This window comes from Leptodactylus fuscus, chromosome 5, assembly GCF_031893055.1.
Source record: "Leptodactylus fuscus isolate aLepFus1 chromosome 5, aLepFus1.hap2, whole genome shotgun sequence".
NCBI lineage: Eukaryota > Metazoa > Chordata > Amphibia > Anura > Leptodactylidae > Leptodactylus > Leptodactylus fuscus.
In genome coordinates, this window is record NC_134269.1 from 94959327 (window position 1) to 94971696 (window position 12370).

Sequence of the window (12370 nt, forward strand, 5' to 3'; positions counted from 1 at the left end):
AGTTTACATCAATGCTGTCACAGGTCAAGCCACAGCGATTGAAATGAAGAAAGCAGAATGTTATATGTATGGGATTCTCATGAATGCACGGATAGAACAATCCCAACATAAAGACATCAGTGGCTACAGGCTTATGGTCCATTCACATGGAGTTTTTTGGCGAGGAAAAATCCACTTCAGGAATTAGGAAATGGTTTTTACCTCCAGCACAGAGTATGGACCTTGAAAAAACCGCTATCGGTTTTTCCACACGGTTTTTGCCAACTCCACATGGATTTTCCATCGATTTTTTTTTAATTAAACGTTTTATTAGTTTTTCAAAAATACAATAGGTAACAGCAATAAACGAATAACCAATAAGCATAATAATACAATAGGTAAGAAATAGCTATTTTCCATCGATTTTATCTCTTGTAGTGCTAAACTACTTTACCTGCTTTTGGTAATACTACAGCCATCTGTAGCCATTACTAGGGACAGCTCATAGGGTACAATTTATACAGCTCCTACTGAGTTGCATACTAGCTACATAATCGTATATGCATCAATACATATAGAGGCCAATACAACATAGCTAGGTATGGGACATGAATGAAAAAAATCAGAAACAGCAACCACACCCTTAATTCATTAAAAAGTTTAATTTTATTTGTATCCAAAAACTAAAATAACATGTAGGACACATATACACAAACTACCACACATACAGTATATATAAGGGAAACCGTAAGGTTATAATGCTGCATCAAAGATGCAATAATAAATATTGGCATCAACATCACAATAAGCTCAATATGCGTATGTTTACACATCTAGTGCATCATGAGTTGCATTTAAGAGTAGATGAATGTAAATGTTAAAGGGGTTGTCCCATCACAAGTATCCTATCTATACTGCTTGATAATGTGAATGTAAGACTTTTCCTAAATACACTGCTTCAGCAAAACTGCTTTGTTTGTCCACTATGTTACTTTATTCATTTTGTTGGGACACATCCCTTGACTTATCTGGTCATAAGTCAAGTGATGTATCTGCCTGCTCTGAGGGGGGAGGGAGGAGGGGTTATGTGCACGGGAGCGAGCCTGGAGGGGGGGGGGGTAGTTTACCCTTTGGGGGGAAGGGGCCGCCAATACAAACCCGGCATCTGCCATAATAGAGAGGCGGATGCCGGGGACGGTTAGACGCCAGCACAGATGCCAGCAACAGCGCTATGCTTCTGCCCTGCATGAAGCCAGCAGCGGCAGGAGCGATGCTGCTATTCCGGGGGGGGGGGGGGGCGGAGGAGCAGAATAACAGAATCGCTTCTGCCGCTGCTGGCTTCATGCAGGGCAGAAGCATAGCGATGTTGCTGGCATCTGTGCCGGTGTCTACACTCCCCGGCATCCGCCTCTCTATTACAGCGGATGCCGGGTTTGTATTCACATATGCAAAGCCAAGCGGCGAGATGCCGCTGGCCCTGCGTGCGCGCTCATAGACCAGTCTAGCCTTCACAATGCCAATACAGACCCGACATCCGCTGTAATAGAGACAGGCGGATGTCGGGTCTGTATTCGCATTGTGAAGGCTAGACTGGTCTATGAGCGCGCACGTAGGGCCAGCGGCATCTCGCCACTTGGCTTTGCATATGTGAACCCCGCCCACCAATGACGCAACAAAGCCGGAAGACAGAAGATTTTAGAGCAACAAAGACTGGTGAGTATGCGACGTGGGACAACCCCTTTAAGGTGATAACATGAAAGCCACCATCATAGTTCCATCAATCACAAAACAACCCAACAGTATAAACAACCGTCCAGATAGTGACGTAAATTCATAACCGTATATTAACACCTTACCCCTGCATAAGAGAACACTGTCCGATGCGCCCTTATTACCGGGCTTCGTCCAGGGACAGTCAGAGTTCTAACCCTATAAAAAACCTGTGGCCATTCTGTGAAGTCCATTCTGACTTTTTCTATGATTTTTGTATGTGCCTTGTTACTACTTACCGGAGGATTTCTTTGCGTGTGAAAAAAGTGCAGTCCTAAAAGAGAAAATGAAAAAGTTTTGTATTAATTTCTAAAAAATGCAGTGATATACTATACAAATAGTTTCTTATACTTGGAGTGTCCCTAGAAGCTGTGTTGTGAAATGGGTTTAACATGAAAGCAATGGATGAAATCTATGGATTATAAACAATTCCAAGTGATAAAGCTATGGTTTATAAAATACTGAGTCGTGACCTGGACTCCAAGTATCATCTATGATCATAGTGTCCCTGCCATCCTGTGGGACTACTGTCCTATACTGTAATAATGTTTTCAGTACAGGATAGTAGTTCCACAGGTAGGTAAGGATTCTTAGCATCATAGATGGCTATGATGCCTGGAGTCTGTGTTCGGACTGCGAAATATAGTCAATATCCTGATCAGAGACTAAATACATGTGTTAAGTCAGAATAACCCTACATTTACATGACTAAGTTTCATGAATGAAACTTGGTCGTGTGAATGCAGGGTAAGACTGAAGCCCCACTGTTAGGAGTAGGGCCGAAGCCTCTGCAACGCTGTGCGGAGGTTGCCGGCCTGAGTCCCCTACTTCTGGGTCTTGGGAGGCAGGCTGGAACCTCTGCAGTGATGTGCAGGGGTTGCTGGTCTCCTCCTGAGCTAAAAAGGGGACTTCTGTTTTTTTCAGGATTAGCAGCGGGCCGGAGCCTATTTAAAGGGGTTCTCCCATCAGGCAGGCTGTATGCAGTGTCTGCTTCTCACTTCCTGTATTTCTTTCCCTCCCCCTCCCTAATGCTGAACCAGACACACAACAGTTCTGAAGATCAGATAATCTGCAGATTCTTGTACAGAACAGACTCTGTGTTATCTGTGTGTTTACTTAGAGAGATAACAGACTCAGCTTTACCACCAAAGTGCAATTATCTGAACGAATTGTCCTGCAGAACACTGAGTAAGTGACATCATTTGTCCTATCTCCCAGGTCCCTGGTTATAGCAATGCAGTGTAAACAATGGGAGGAATAGGGTCACACAGCAGGCAAACAAAGCAGAATTTCTAAAGCAATATATTTAGGAAATGGCTTCAATTTACATAAGCTACCAGTATAGATAGGATCCTTGAGACAGGACAACCTCTTTAAGGATGAGCTCTCGCTCCAGATCGCCGCTGGCTATTCAGTGTTTCCTCCAGTGTTCCTGATAGTAAGCATCTTCTCTCCTGTAACTGACTTCCTCGTCTTTGACCTCTGATTCTGCCTTTGCCTCCTGATTTGTGCTCCTGTTTATTACCCCAACTTGCCTTTAGACTTCTGCTTCTTGAACCCATTTTTATACTACTCTGCTTCTCCTGTTACTGACCCGGCCTGCCAGCCTTGCTTCTGGATTACCCACTGTACTGTGCTGCCCTCTTGTTGACGACTCGGACTGAATGACTACGCTTTGGCTCTCTGCTGCCACCTGCTGAACACCACCCACCACTGCCTTCTGGTTTCTGGACCTGCACCGTTACCTTGAGGATCTCCTGGTAAGTATTCCCAGTTTCTGTTTTTTCTGTGATTTGTTGGGCATTGTGCATCTGGCCTTTCTCAAGCCGTATTGCTCTGCCTGGCAGTGCTGCTAGTACATCCCCACCATCTGGGGCTCTGGTGAACACCACTGTGAGGTTGGAGTTGGTGTGGCCTGGGGGGTGCTGCACATTCAGCTCAGTGTTTACCATTTTAGTCAGTGTGTCTAGCGCTGGTTCTCACTGCTGGCTCAGAAATGCATCTGCTATTCTAACACGTACATTACAAAAATGCAGTGTTTTATAGTACCTGCAATGTGGATGGGATTCTGGCTAATGATATACACACATTGCAAAAATTTACAGCGGAAAAGTTGCATTTTCAAAAACGCCCACTTTTTTGAAAATCGCAGCAAGCCAATTATACCTGTGGAAACACTGGTGCTCCTTTTAGAGGAGGAAAGAGCACAATTTTTGATATTATACATTTTAGCAGTACAGATGAAATAATTTTGCCATATAATTTTAGAATGAAGCATGCCATCTGGCGGCTACCTATGGACTAACAAATAAATATTAGTAGAACACATCAAAATGTGATCGTGGCTTAGCAGCAGACTACTGCACTAGCCAAATATTGTTATAACATACAAAAATAATGGTGTCATAAAAGGCTGCAAAAAAAAAATCAACAAATAAATACACCTACTATTATTATTCACTGTCCCAATATACACATTGTTCTAATAATAATAATAATCCTATCGTACTAATTGTACTAATATTATAAATGTAAAAGTTTGGATGTTTGTGTGTTTGTTCCTCAATCATGCAAAAATGGCTGAACGGATTTGAATGAAATTTGGCACATAGAATTAAATTTGGCACATAGATAGATTGTAACCTCGATTAAAATATAGGCTACTTTTTATCCCGGTAAATGACATTGCTTCGCGATTGCTATGAAATTATTTTCAAATACTATATTACACTGCTCTTATCTCAGCTTCTGAGAAAGCCAGGGCTGTTATCTCTATGTGTAAACGCACGCTAACCCTCAGTGTTCACGCATTTGCATATTATCTGATCTGCTCCAGGCGCTGCTGACACAATGACATGGGCAAACACCTTTAATCCAAATTGTCAGTTTGTCAATTTTAAACATCCCAGGAAAAAGAGAATCTAATTTGTCCCAAACAAAGAGAGCTATGAAGGTAGCCAGAAGTCACAGAGCTCTCCTCAAGCGGAGCTGAGGGGGATCATCGATGCCAACAAAATGCTCATTATATGGCATCCTAGCGAGCTGCTGAGATGCCGGAACAATTACAGGCACAGTGCAAAGAACAACTTCAGTGCCAGGCAGCACTGAAGAGAGCTGCTGAAATGCCGGAGTAGGCAGCTCATCGAAGCCAACAACACACTCATTATATGGCGTCCTAGCGAGCTGCTGAGATGCCACAACAATCGCAGGCACAGTGCGAGGAACGAGTTCAGCAGCAGCCTAGATCGAGAGTTACCGAGACGCTGGAGCATGCAGATCATCAACACCAGCAACACGCTCATTATATGGCTTCCCAGCGAGCTGCTGAGATGCCTGAACATTCACAGGCATGTTGCGAGGAACACGTTCAGCCAAAACTCCAGAGCAGGCGACTCCAGAGCAGGCGAACCATCGACGGCAGTAATTTGCTGAATATAGGTGGATCATCCACTCCAACAACCCGCAGACGAAGTTGCGGGCAGAGGCTAGTAATAATAATAGATGACATCAAGACATGTATGTATACAGAATAATGAAAACAGCATACAACAATCTGACATGTTGGTAAAAAGGGTCTAAAGAATGGATGACTATTGGGAAAACTGGTTAAGCCACTTGATCTATATTTGAATGTAGCTTGTTAATAAAATTTATCATGATGGGATTAGATCAATTTTAACTTCAGACTAACATGAAATATTAGGCATGAGACTGGGCTAATAATAATAACACAGTCTCCAACCTGCAACAGGTGGGCAGAAGTTGGTGATGGCCTTGCGAAGGGGAGAACTGTGCAGCCTAGTGTGTTACCAGATAAATATGAATTCTTTTTTTTTTGCTTATAATACAATGCTCTACATGCTATAGTGTCCTGTTATAAAAAAAAACCCCTAAGGTTTCATGATTAAAAATTGAACATAAAAAGGTTTATGACACATACAGAGTAAAGTGCATTTGGGGACAAGAGCTATGGCTCACTGCACTGAATCTGAGTCAGACAGGAAGAACGAATTTGTGAATGACGAAAATATAGATTTATTGTCAATTTCCTTCCAAATTCCCTTCTCTTTTTAATGACCCTTTCCAAAAACCAAGAAATTAAATGCAGTGCAGTGCAACAAGAACTCGCAGTGACCTTAGAGGCAGCGGTGCGTTACTCCCAGTACAATCCTACTGAGATGCTCCCATGCTCAGACCGCGCTGAATGTGCTGCAGCGGCAAAATCTGAGGTAAATGAGCTGGTCAAAAAAGATCATCATATTACAGCAGCTTTCTGGATAGCGGTAATGGGGCATACATGGTTTATGGATAAATGTGGGAGTGGCCTCAGGATAAAAGAAAATTGCATACAGCAACAGTTCAGCTATACTCTGCATTCTTATCAAAGCTGCAGCGTATTCATAGATCAGAACTGTCAGGTCTGAGAACCTGGAAAGGCAGATTTTGGTCCTTTGTATTCTTTCATATGACAATGTATTCTGTAACTAGCCAAGATGTGGGCCAGGAGGTACAAGCTATTTTGTGTCTCAGGATCAGACACAGTTTAGTTGTTTTAGTGCATGTTAGGCTGGGTGTATATATCTGATAGCTCATGGCCAAATGATTGACCGACAACCATCTTGGCCAATACCAACGCATGTTTGGTTTGGCTGGGCAGAACATGTAGAGAACCAATAAAATGAAACACAAAAAGGTAACTTTAAAGGGGTATTCCCATGATGATAAAAAAAAATAATAATTTGTAGATAATTAAAAGTTAAACATTTTAACAAATATAAGTAATTAAACATTTTGCAGAGTTTTAAAGATTTTCTCTAAATATCTTGTGGTCACAGTCTGTTATCTTGATCTAGTGGATATGATCATGAATGCAGGACCTTTCTAAGGTCAGAAAATCAGCCATGATATCCTTATTGTGGCCGAGATATCTTCTGATACAAGTAGTGCCCCTGCCTGATGACCCAGCTATAATAAGAAAATCATAGCTGGGCTCCTGACAAGTCCTAGACCATAGAAAGTTTCTGCATTTGTGGTCATATCCATTGGCATCTGATCAAGAGAACAGACATCACCACTAAGAAAGCTAGAGAAAATCTTTAAAACTCTGAAGAATTTTTAATTACTTATATATGCAAAAATGTTTAACTTTTAATTCTCTACAAATATAGAGATGATTAAGTTCATGGGAATAGCCCTTTAAGCAGTGGCGTAACTAGGAATGGCGGGGCCCCGTGGCGAACTTCTGACATGGGGCCCCCCCATCACAACTGACGCCGAAGACCTCGACCGACCCCCTCCTCCGCACTCTATTATGTCCCTTAGTAAGCCCTGCACACAGTATTATGGCCCATACTGGCCCCTGCACACAGTATTATCCCACATAGTGGCCCCTGCACACAGTATTATCCCCCATAGTGACCCCTGCACACAGTATTATCCCCATTAGTGTCCCCTACACACAGTAGTAACCCCAATAGTGTTCCCTGCACACAGTATTAACCCCAATAGTGTCCCCTGCACACAGTATTAACCCCAATAGTGGCCCCTGCACACAGTATTAACCCCAATAGTGGCCCCTGCACACAGTATTAACCCCAATAGTGTCCCCTGCACACAGTATTAACCCCAATAGTGGCCCCTGCACACAGTATTAACCCCAATAGTGGCCCCTGCACACAGTATTAACCCCAATAGTGTCCCCTGCACACAGTATTAACCCCAATAGTGGCCCCTTCACACAGTATTAACCCCAATAGTGGCCCCTGCACACAGTATTATGTCCCTCTGTGGACACCCATAAACAATTATTATACTCTGAGGTCTTTTCAGACCCCAGAGTATAATAATCGGAGACCCGGGGAATAAAAACATTAAAAAAAAACAAAACACTGTTGCTTCTTACCTGTTCCCCGGCTCCTGTGCTGTGCTGTCCTCCTGTGCTGACCACCGCTCGCGTCCTTCGTTAATGACGTCGGACGTCACATGACCCGGGAAGCAGGCCGGGTTCATGTGACGTCAGAGACGTCAGACAAAGTATGACGGAGGCCTGGCAGGATCGCGGAGAGGTAAGTAACACTGTTTGTTATGTTTCTTACCTCTCCCGGTCCGCCGATCATTATACTTAGGGGTCTGCAAAGACCCCCGAGTATAATGATAGTGTTTGTGGGGCCCGTGGTGTCACTTGCCGATCCCGGCCCAGCCAGGATCGGCAAGTGAATAGGGCCCGTAACAGCCTATTTAAAAAAAAACGCAGCGGTAGCAGCTGTCACCGGGCCCCCTAATGGCCCGGGCCCTGTGGCAGCCGCCTCCGCTGCCTCTACGGTAGTTACGACCCTGCCTTTAAGTCTTTAACAAGTGTACACACTGTGAACAACAATTCTGTGCACGTAAAGAATGATATTCTGTATTCTGATTTTGTACAGGATTTTAGATTTACATGATTTTGTACATGTCCCATATGAGGCATAGAAAATAAGTAATGTGTCATCAAAAGGTGACCTATGGTTTATATCAAATTTTTAAGTTATATTTCCTAAAAGGGGGTGTGGTGAAGGGATGTAGTCCTGTCAGATTTATTATAATTTATGCCAAAAAAAGTGGAGGAAATGATGTCTGAAGTCTAGGCCAGCTATGAATGCCTCATAATCATGTGCAGAAACTAAAATTTAAAATAAAAACTATGAAAAAAATATACTACAAACTAAGAATCTTATCTTTCATTTCACACCAGCGCAATGTTCTAGCTATAATTACTGAGCTATAACTATTTAAGACTAAGGCCCCACATAGCAAAAAAAGCGCTGCAGAAAATCATGTTGTTTTTTTTTTCCACAGAGCTTTTCATTGCATTTTCGCTGAGATTTCTGCTGCGGGCTTTCTACCCCTGTTATACATTAACTGCCAGCGTTTCTGCAGGTATAATTGACATGCTGCAATTTTAAATTTTTTTTGAAAACACAGCTTTTTATTTTGTAGCCAGAATGCTGCGTTTTCTCAACTTGGGGCTTCAACTTAATGTGATTCCTTTTCTTTTTTTATGTAGATTGTGAGGCCCACATAGAGCTCACAATTACAGTGTCCATATTAGGACATCCTCAGATATCAGAGTCAAACATCAGATTAATGCTAGTTTACAGCTCTGATACCTGACTTCTGATTTGTCTGACACCTGACTCTGACTAGTGACATCTAATACCTGACTCTGATACCTGACTCTGACACCTGACCCTGATACCTGACTCTGACACCTGACTCTGATACCTGACTCTGATACCTGACTCTGACAACTGACTCTGATACCTGACTCTGACACCTGACTCTGATACCTGACTCTGACAACTGACACCTGACTCTGATACCTGACTCTGATACCTGACTCTGACACCTGACTTCTGACTCCGTCAGAGATCAGACTCAGGCATCACATACAAGCCAGCACATACACTATGCCTCCCAATGATTGGCCAGGATTACAGAGCCCCCTGCTGACACTCAGGAGTAGAAGATACAGTGTATATAGGAGCTGCAGGCTGAGAATCTCAGATGAGACCTGATACCTGACTTGTGACTCCTTCATAGATCAGACTCAGACATCACATACAAGCCAGCACATACACTATACCTGCTAATGATTGGCCAGGATTACAGAGCCCCCTGCAGGAGTAGAAGATACAGTGTATATAGGAGCTGCAGGCTGAGAAACTCAGATGAGACCTGATACCTGACTTGTGACTCTTTCAGAGGTCAGACTCAGACATCACATCACAGTAGAGCTGATTGGATGAGACTCTTGCAGTAATTGTCATTGACAGCATCTCCACCAATCAGAGCTTCTGAGGGAGGGAACTTCATAAAGCTGCTGAAGTCTGGAACGTTCCTCCCTCAGAAGCTCTGATTGGTGGAGATGCTGTCAACGACAATTACTGCAAGAGTCTCATCCAATCAGCTCTACTCCTCCTCTACTTTGTGCAGGACTTTTCTCTCTGATGATTTTTTGGTAAAATCTGCAGCAGGGTCTCCTATGGAAGATTAGTTGAGGTTCTTTGGAGCTTATTGGTGAATTTTTGTAGCACAATGTTGTAGGTCCCGCCCCTTTACTGTGAGTCTACGCCCCTTTTTTCACAAGTTTTAAAAGTATTTAAAACACTTGATAAATGTGGTGCCCAACATGTTACAGGGTGTATTTGGTGAAAATGATACTAGAATTCTGGAACATTTCACTTGATAAGTTTCCACCATTGTATGTGCTGGCTTGTATGTGATGTCTGAGTCTGACCTCTGAAAGAGTCACAAGTCAGGTATCAGGTCTCATCTGAGTTTCTCAGCCTGCAGCTGCTATATACACTGTACCTTCTACTCCTGCAGGGGGCTCTGTAATCCTGGCCAATCATTAGCAGGTATAGTGTATGTGCTGGCTTGTATGTGATGTCTGAGTCTGATCTATGAAGGAGTCACAAGTCAGGTATCAGGTCTCATCTGAGATTCTCAGCCTGCAGCTCCTATATACACTGTATCTTCTACTCCTGAGTGTCAGCAGGGGGCTCTGTAATCCTGGCTAGAGATGAGCGAACAGTGTTCTATCGAACACATGTTCGATCGGATATCAGGGTGTTCGCCATGTTCGAATCGAATCGAACACCACGTGGTAAAGTGCGCCAAAATTCGATTCCCCTCCCACCTTCCCTGGCGCCTTTTTTGCACCAATAACAGCGCAGGGGAGGTGGGACAGGAACTACGACACTGGGGGCATTGAAAAAAATTGGAAAAAGTCATTGGCTGCCGAAATCAGGTGACCTCCATTTTAGACGAATAGTGGATTTCAAATCCGGGTCATATGAGAATGTGAACTTTGTGACTATGAGACAGGGATAGCTGTACAGGCAGGGATAGCTAGGGATAACCTTTATTTAGGGGGGAATGTTATTAAAAATAACTTTTTGGGGCTCTATCGGGTGTGTAATTGTGATTTTTGTGAGATAAACTTTTTCCCATAGGGATGCATTGGCCAGCGCTGATTGGCCGAATTCCGTACTCTGGCCAATCAGTGCTGGCCAATGCATTCTATTAGCTTGATGAAGCAGAGTGTGCACAAGGGTTCAAGCGCACCCTCGGCTCTGATGTAGCAGAGCCGAGGCTGCACAAGGGTTCAAGCGCACCCTCGGCTCTGATGTAGGAGAGCCGAGGGTGCACTTGAACCCTTGTGCACCCTCAGCTCTGCTACATCAGAGCCGAGGGTGCGCTTGAACCCTTGTGCACACTCTGCTTCATCAAGCTAATAGAATGCATTGGCCAGCGCTGATTGGCCAATGTATTCTATTAGCCTTATGAAGTAGAGCTGAATGTGTGTGCTAAGCACACACATTCAGCTCTACTTCATCGGGCTAATAGAATGCATTGGCCAGCGCTGATTGGCCAGAGTACGGAACTCGACCAATCAGCGCTGGCTCTGCTGGAGGAGGCGGAGTCTAAGATCGCTCCACACCAGTCTCCATTCAGGTCCGACCTTAGACTCCGCCTCCTCCGGCAGAGCCAGCGCTGATTGGCCGAAGGCTGGCCAATGCATTCCTATGCGAATGCAGAGACTTAGCAGTGCTGAGTCAGTTTTGCTCAACTACACATCTGATGCACACTCGGCACTGCTACATCAGATGTAGCAATCTGATGTAGCAGAGCCGAGGGTGCACTAGAACCCCTGTGCAAACTCAGTTCACGCTAATAGAATGCATTGGCCAGCGCTGATTGGCCAATGCATTCTATTAGCCCGATGAAGTAGAGCTGAATGTGTGTGCTAAGCACACACATTCAGCACTGCTTCATCACGCCAATACAATGCATTAGCCAGTGCTGATTGGCCAGAGTACGGAATTCGGCCAATCAGCGCTGGCTCTGCTGGAGGAGGCGGAGTCTAAGGTCGGACCTGAATGGAGACTGGTGTGGAGCGATCTTAGACTCCGCCTCCTCCAGCAGAGCCAGCGCTGATTGGTCGAGTTCCGTACTCTGGCCAATCAGCGCTGGCCAATGCATTCTATTAGCCCGATGAAGTAGAGCTGAATGTGTGTGCTTAGCACACACATTCAGCTCTACTTCATCAGGCTAATAGAATACATTGGCCAATCAGCGCTGGCCAATGCATTCTATTAGCTTGATGAAGCAGAGTGTGCACAAGGGTTCAAGCGCACCCTCGGCTCTGATGTAGCAGAGCCGAGGCTGCACAAGGGTTCAAGTGCACCCTCGGCTCTCCTACATCAGAGCCGAGGGTGCGCTTGAACCCTTGTGCAGCCTCGGCTCTGCTACATCAGAGCCGAGGGTGCGCTTGAACCCTTGTGCACACTCTGCTTCATCAAGCTAATAGAATGCATTGGCCAGCACTGATTGGCCAGAGTACGGAATTCGGCCAATCAGCGCTGGCCAATGCATTCTATTAGCCCGATGAAGTAGAGCTGAATGTGTGTGCTAAGCACACACATTCAGCACTGCTTCATCACGCCAATACAATGCATTAGCCAGTGCTGATTGGCCAGAGTACGGAATTCGGCCAATCAGCGCTGGCTCTGCTGGAGGAGGCGGAGTCTAAGATCGCTCCACACCAGTCTCCATTCAGGTCCGACCTTAGACTCCGCCT

General features: G+C 44.5%; 1 protein-coding gene across 2 annotated transcripts in view; it reads right to left on the bottom strand.

Annotated features, from left to right (window-relative positions):
- CIB2 (calcium and integrin binding family member 2) overlaps positions 1-12370 on the bottom strand; it is a 67442-nt gene that overhangs the window by 24752 nt on the left and 30320 nt on the right. For both annotated transcript variants that reach the window (XM_075273867.1, XM_075273866.1), the window contains exon 2: positions 1989-2023. Coding sequence is in view for 1 of the 2 variants with exons in the window: in XM_075273866.1 (XP_075129967.1) it covers positions 1989-2023 (35 nt within the window). In the remaining variant the exon portion in view is untranslated. The remainder of the gene's footprint in view (positions 1-1988; positions 2024-12370) is intronic.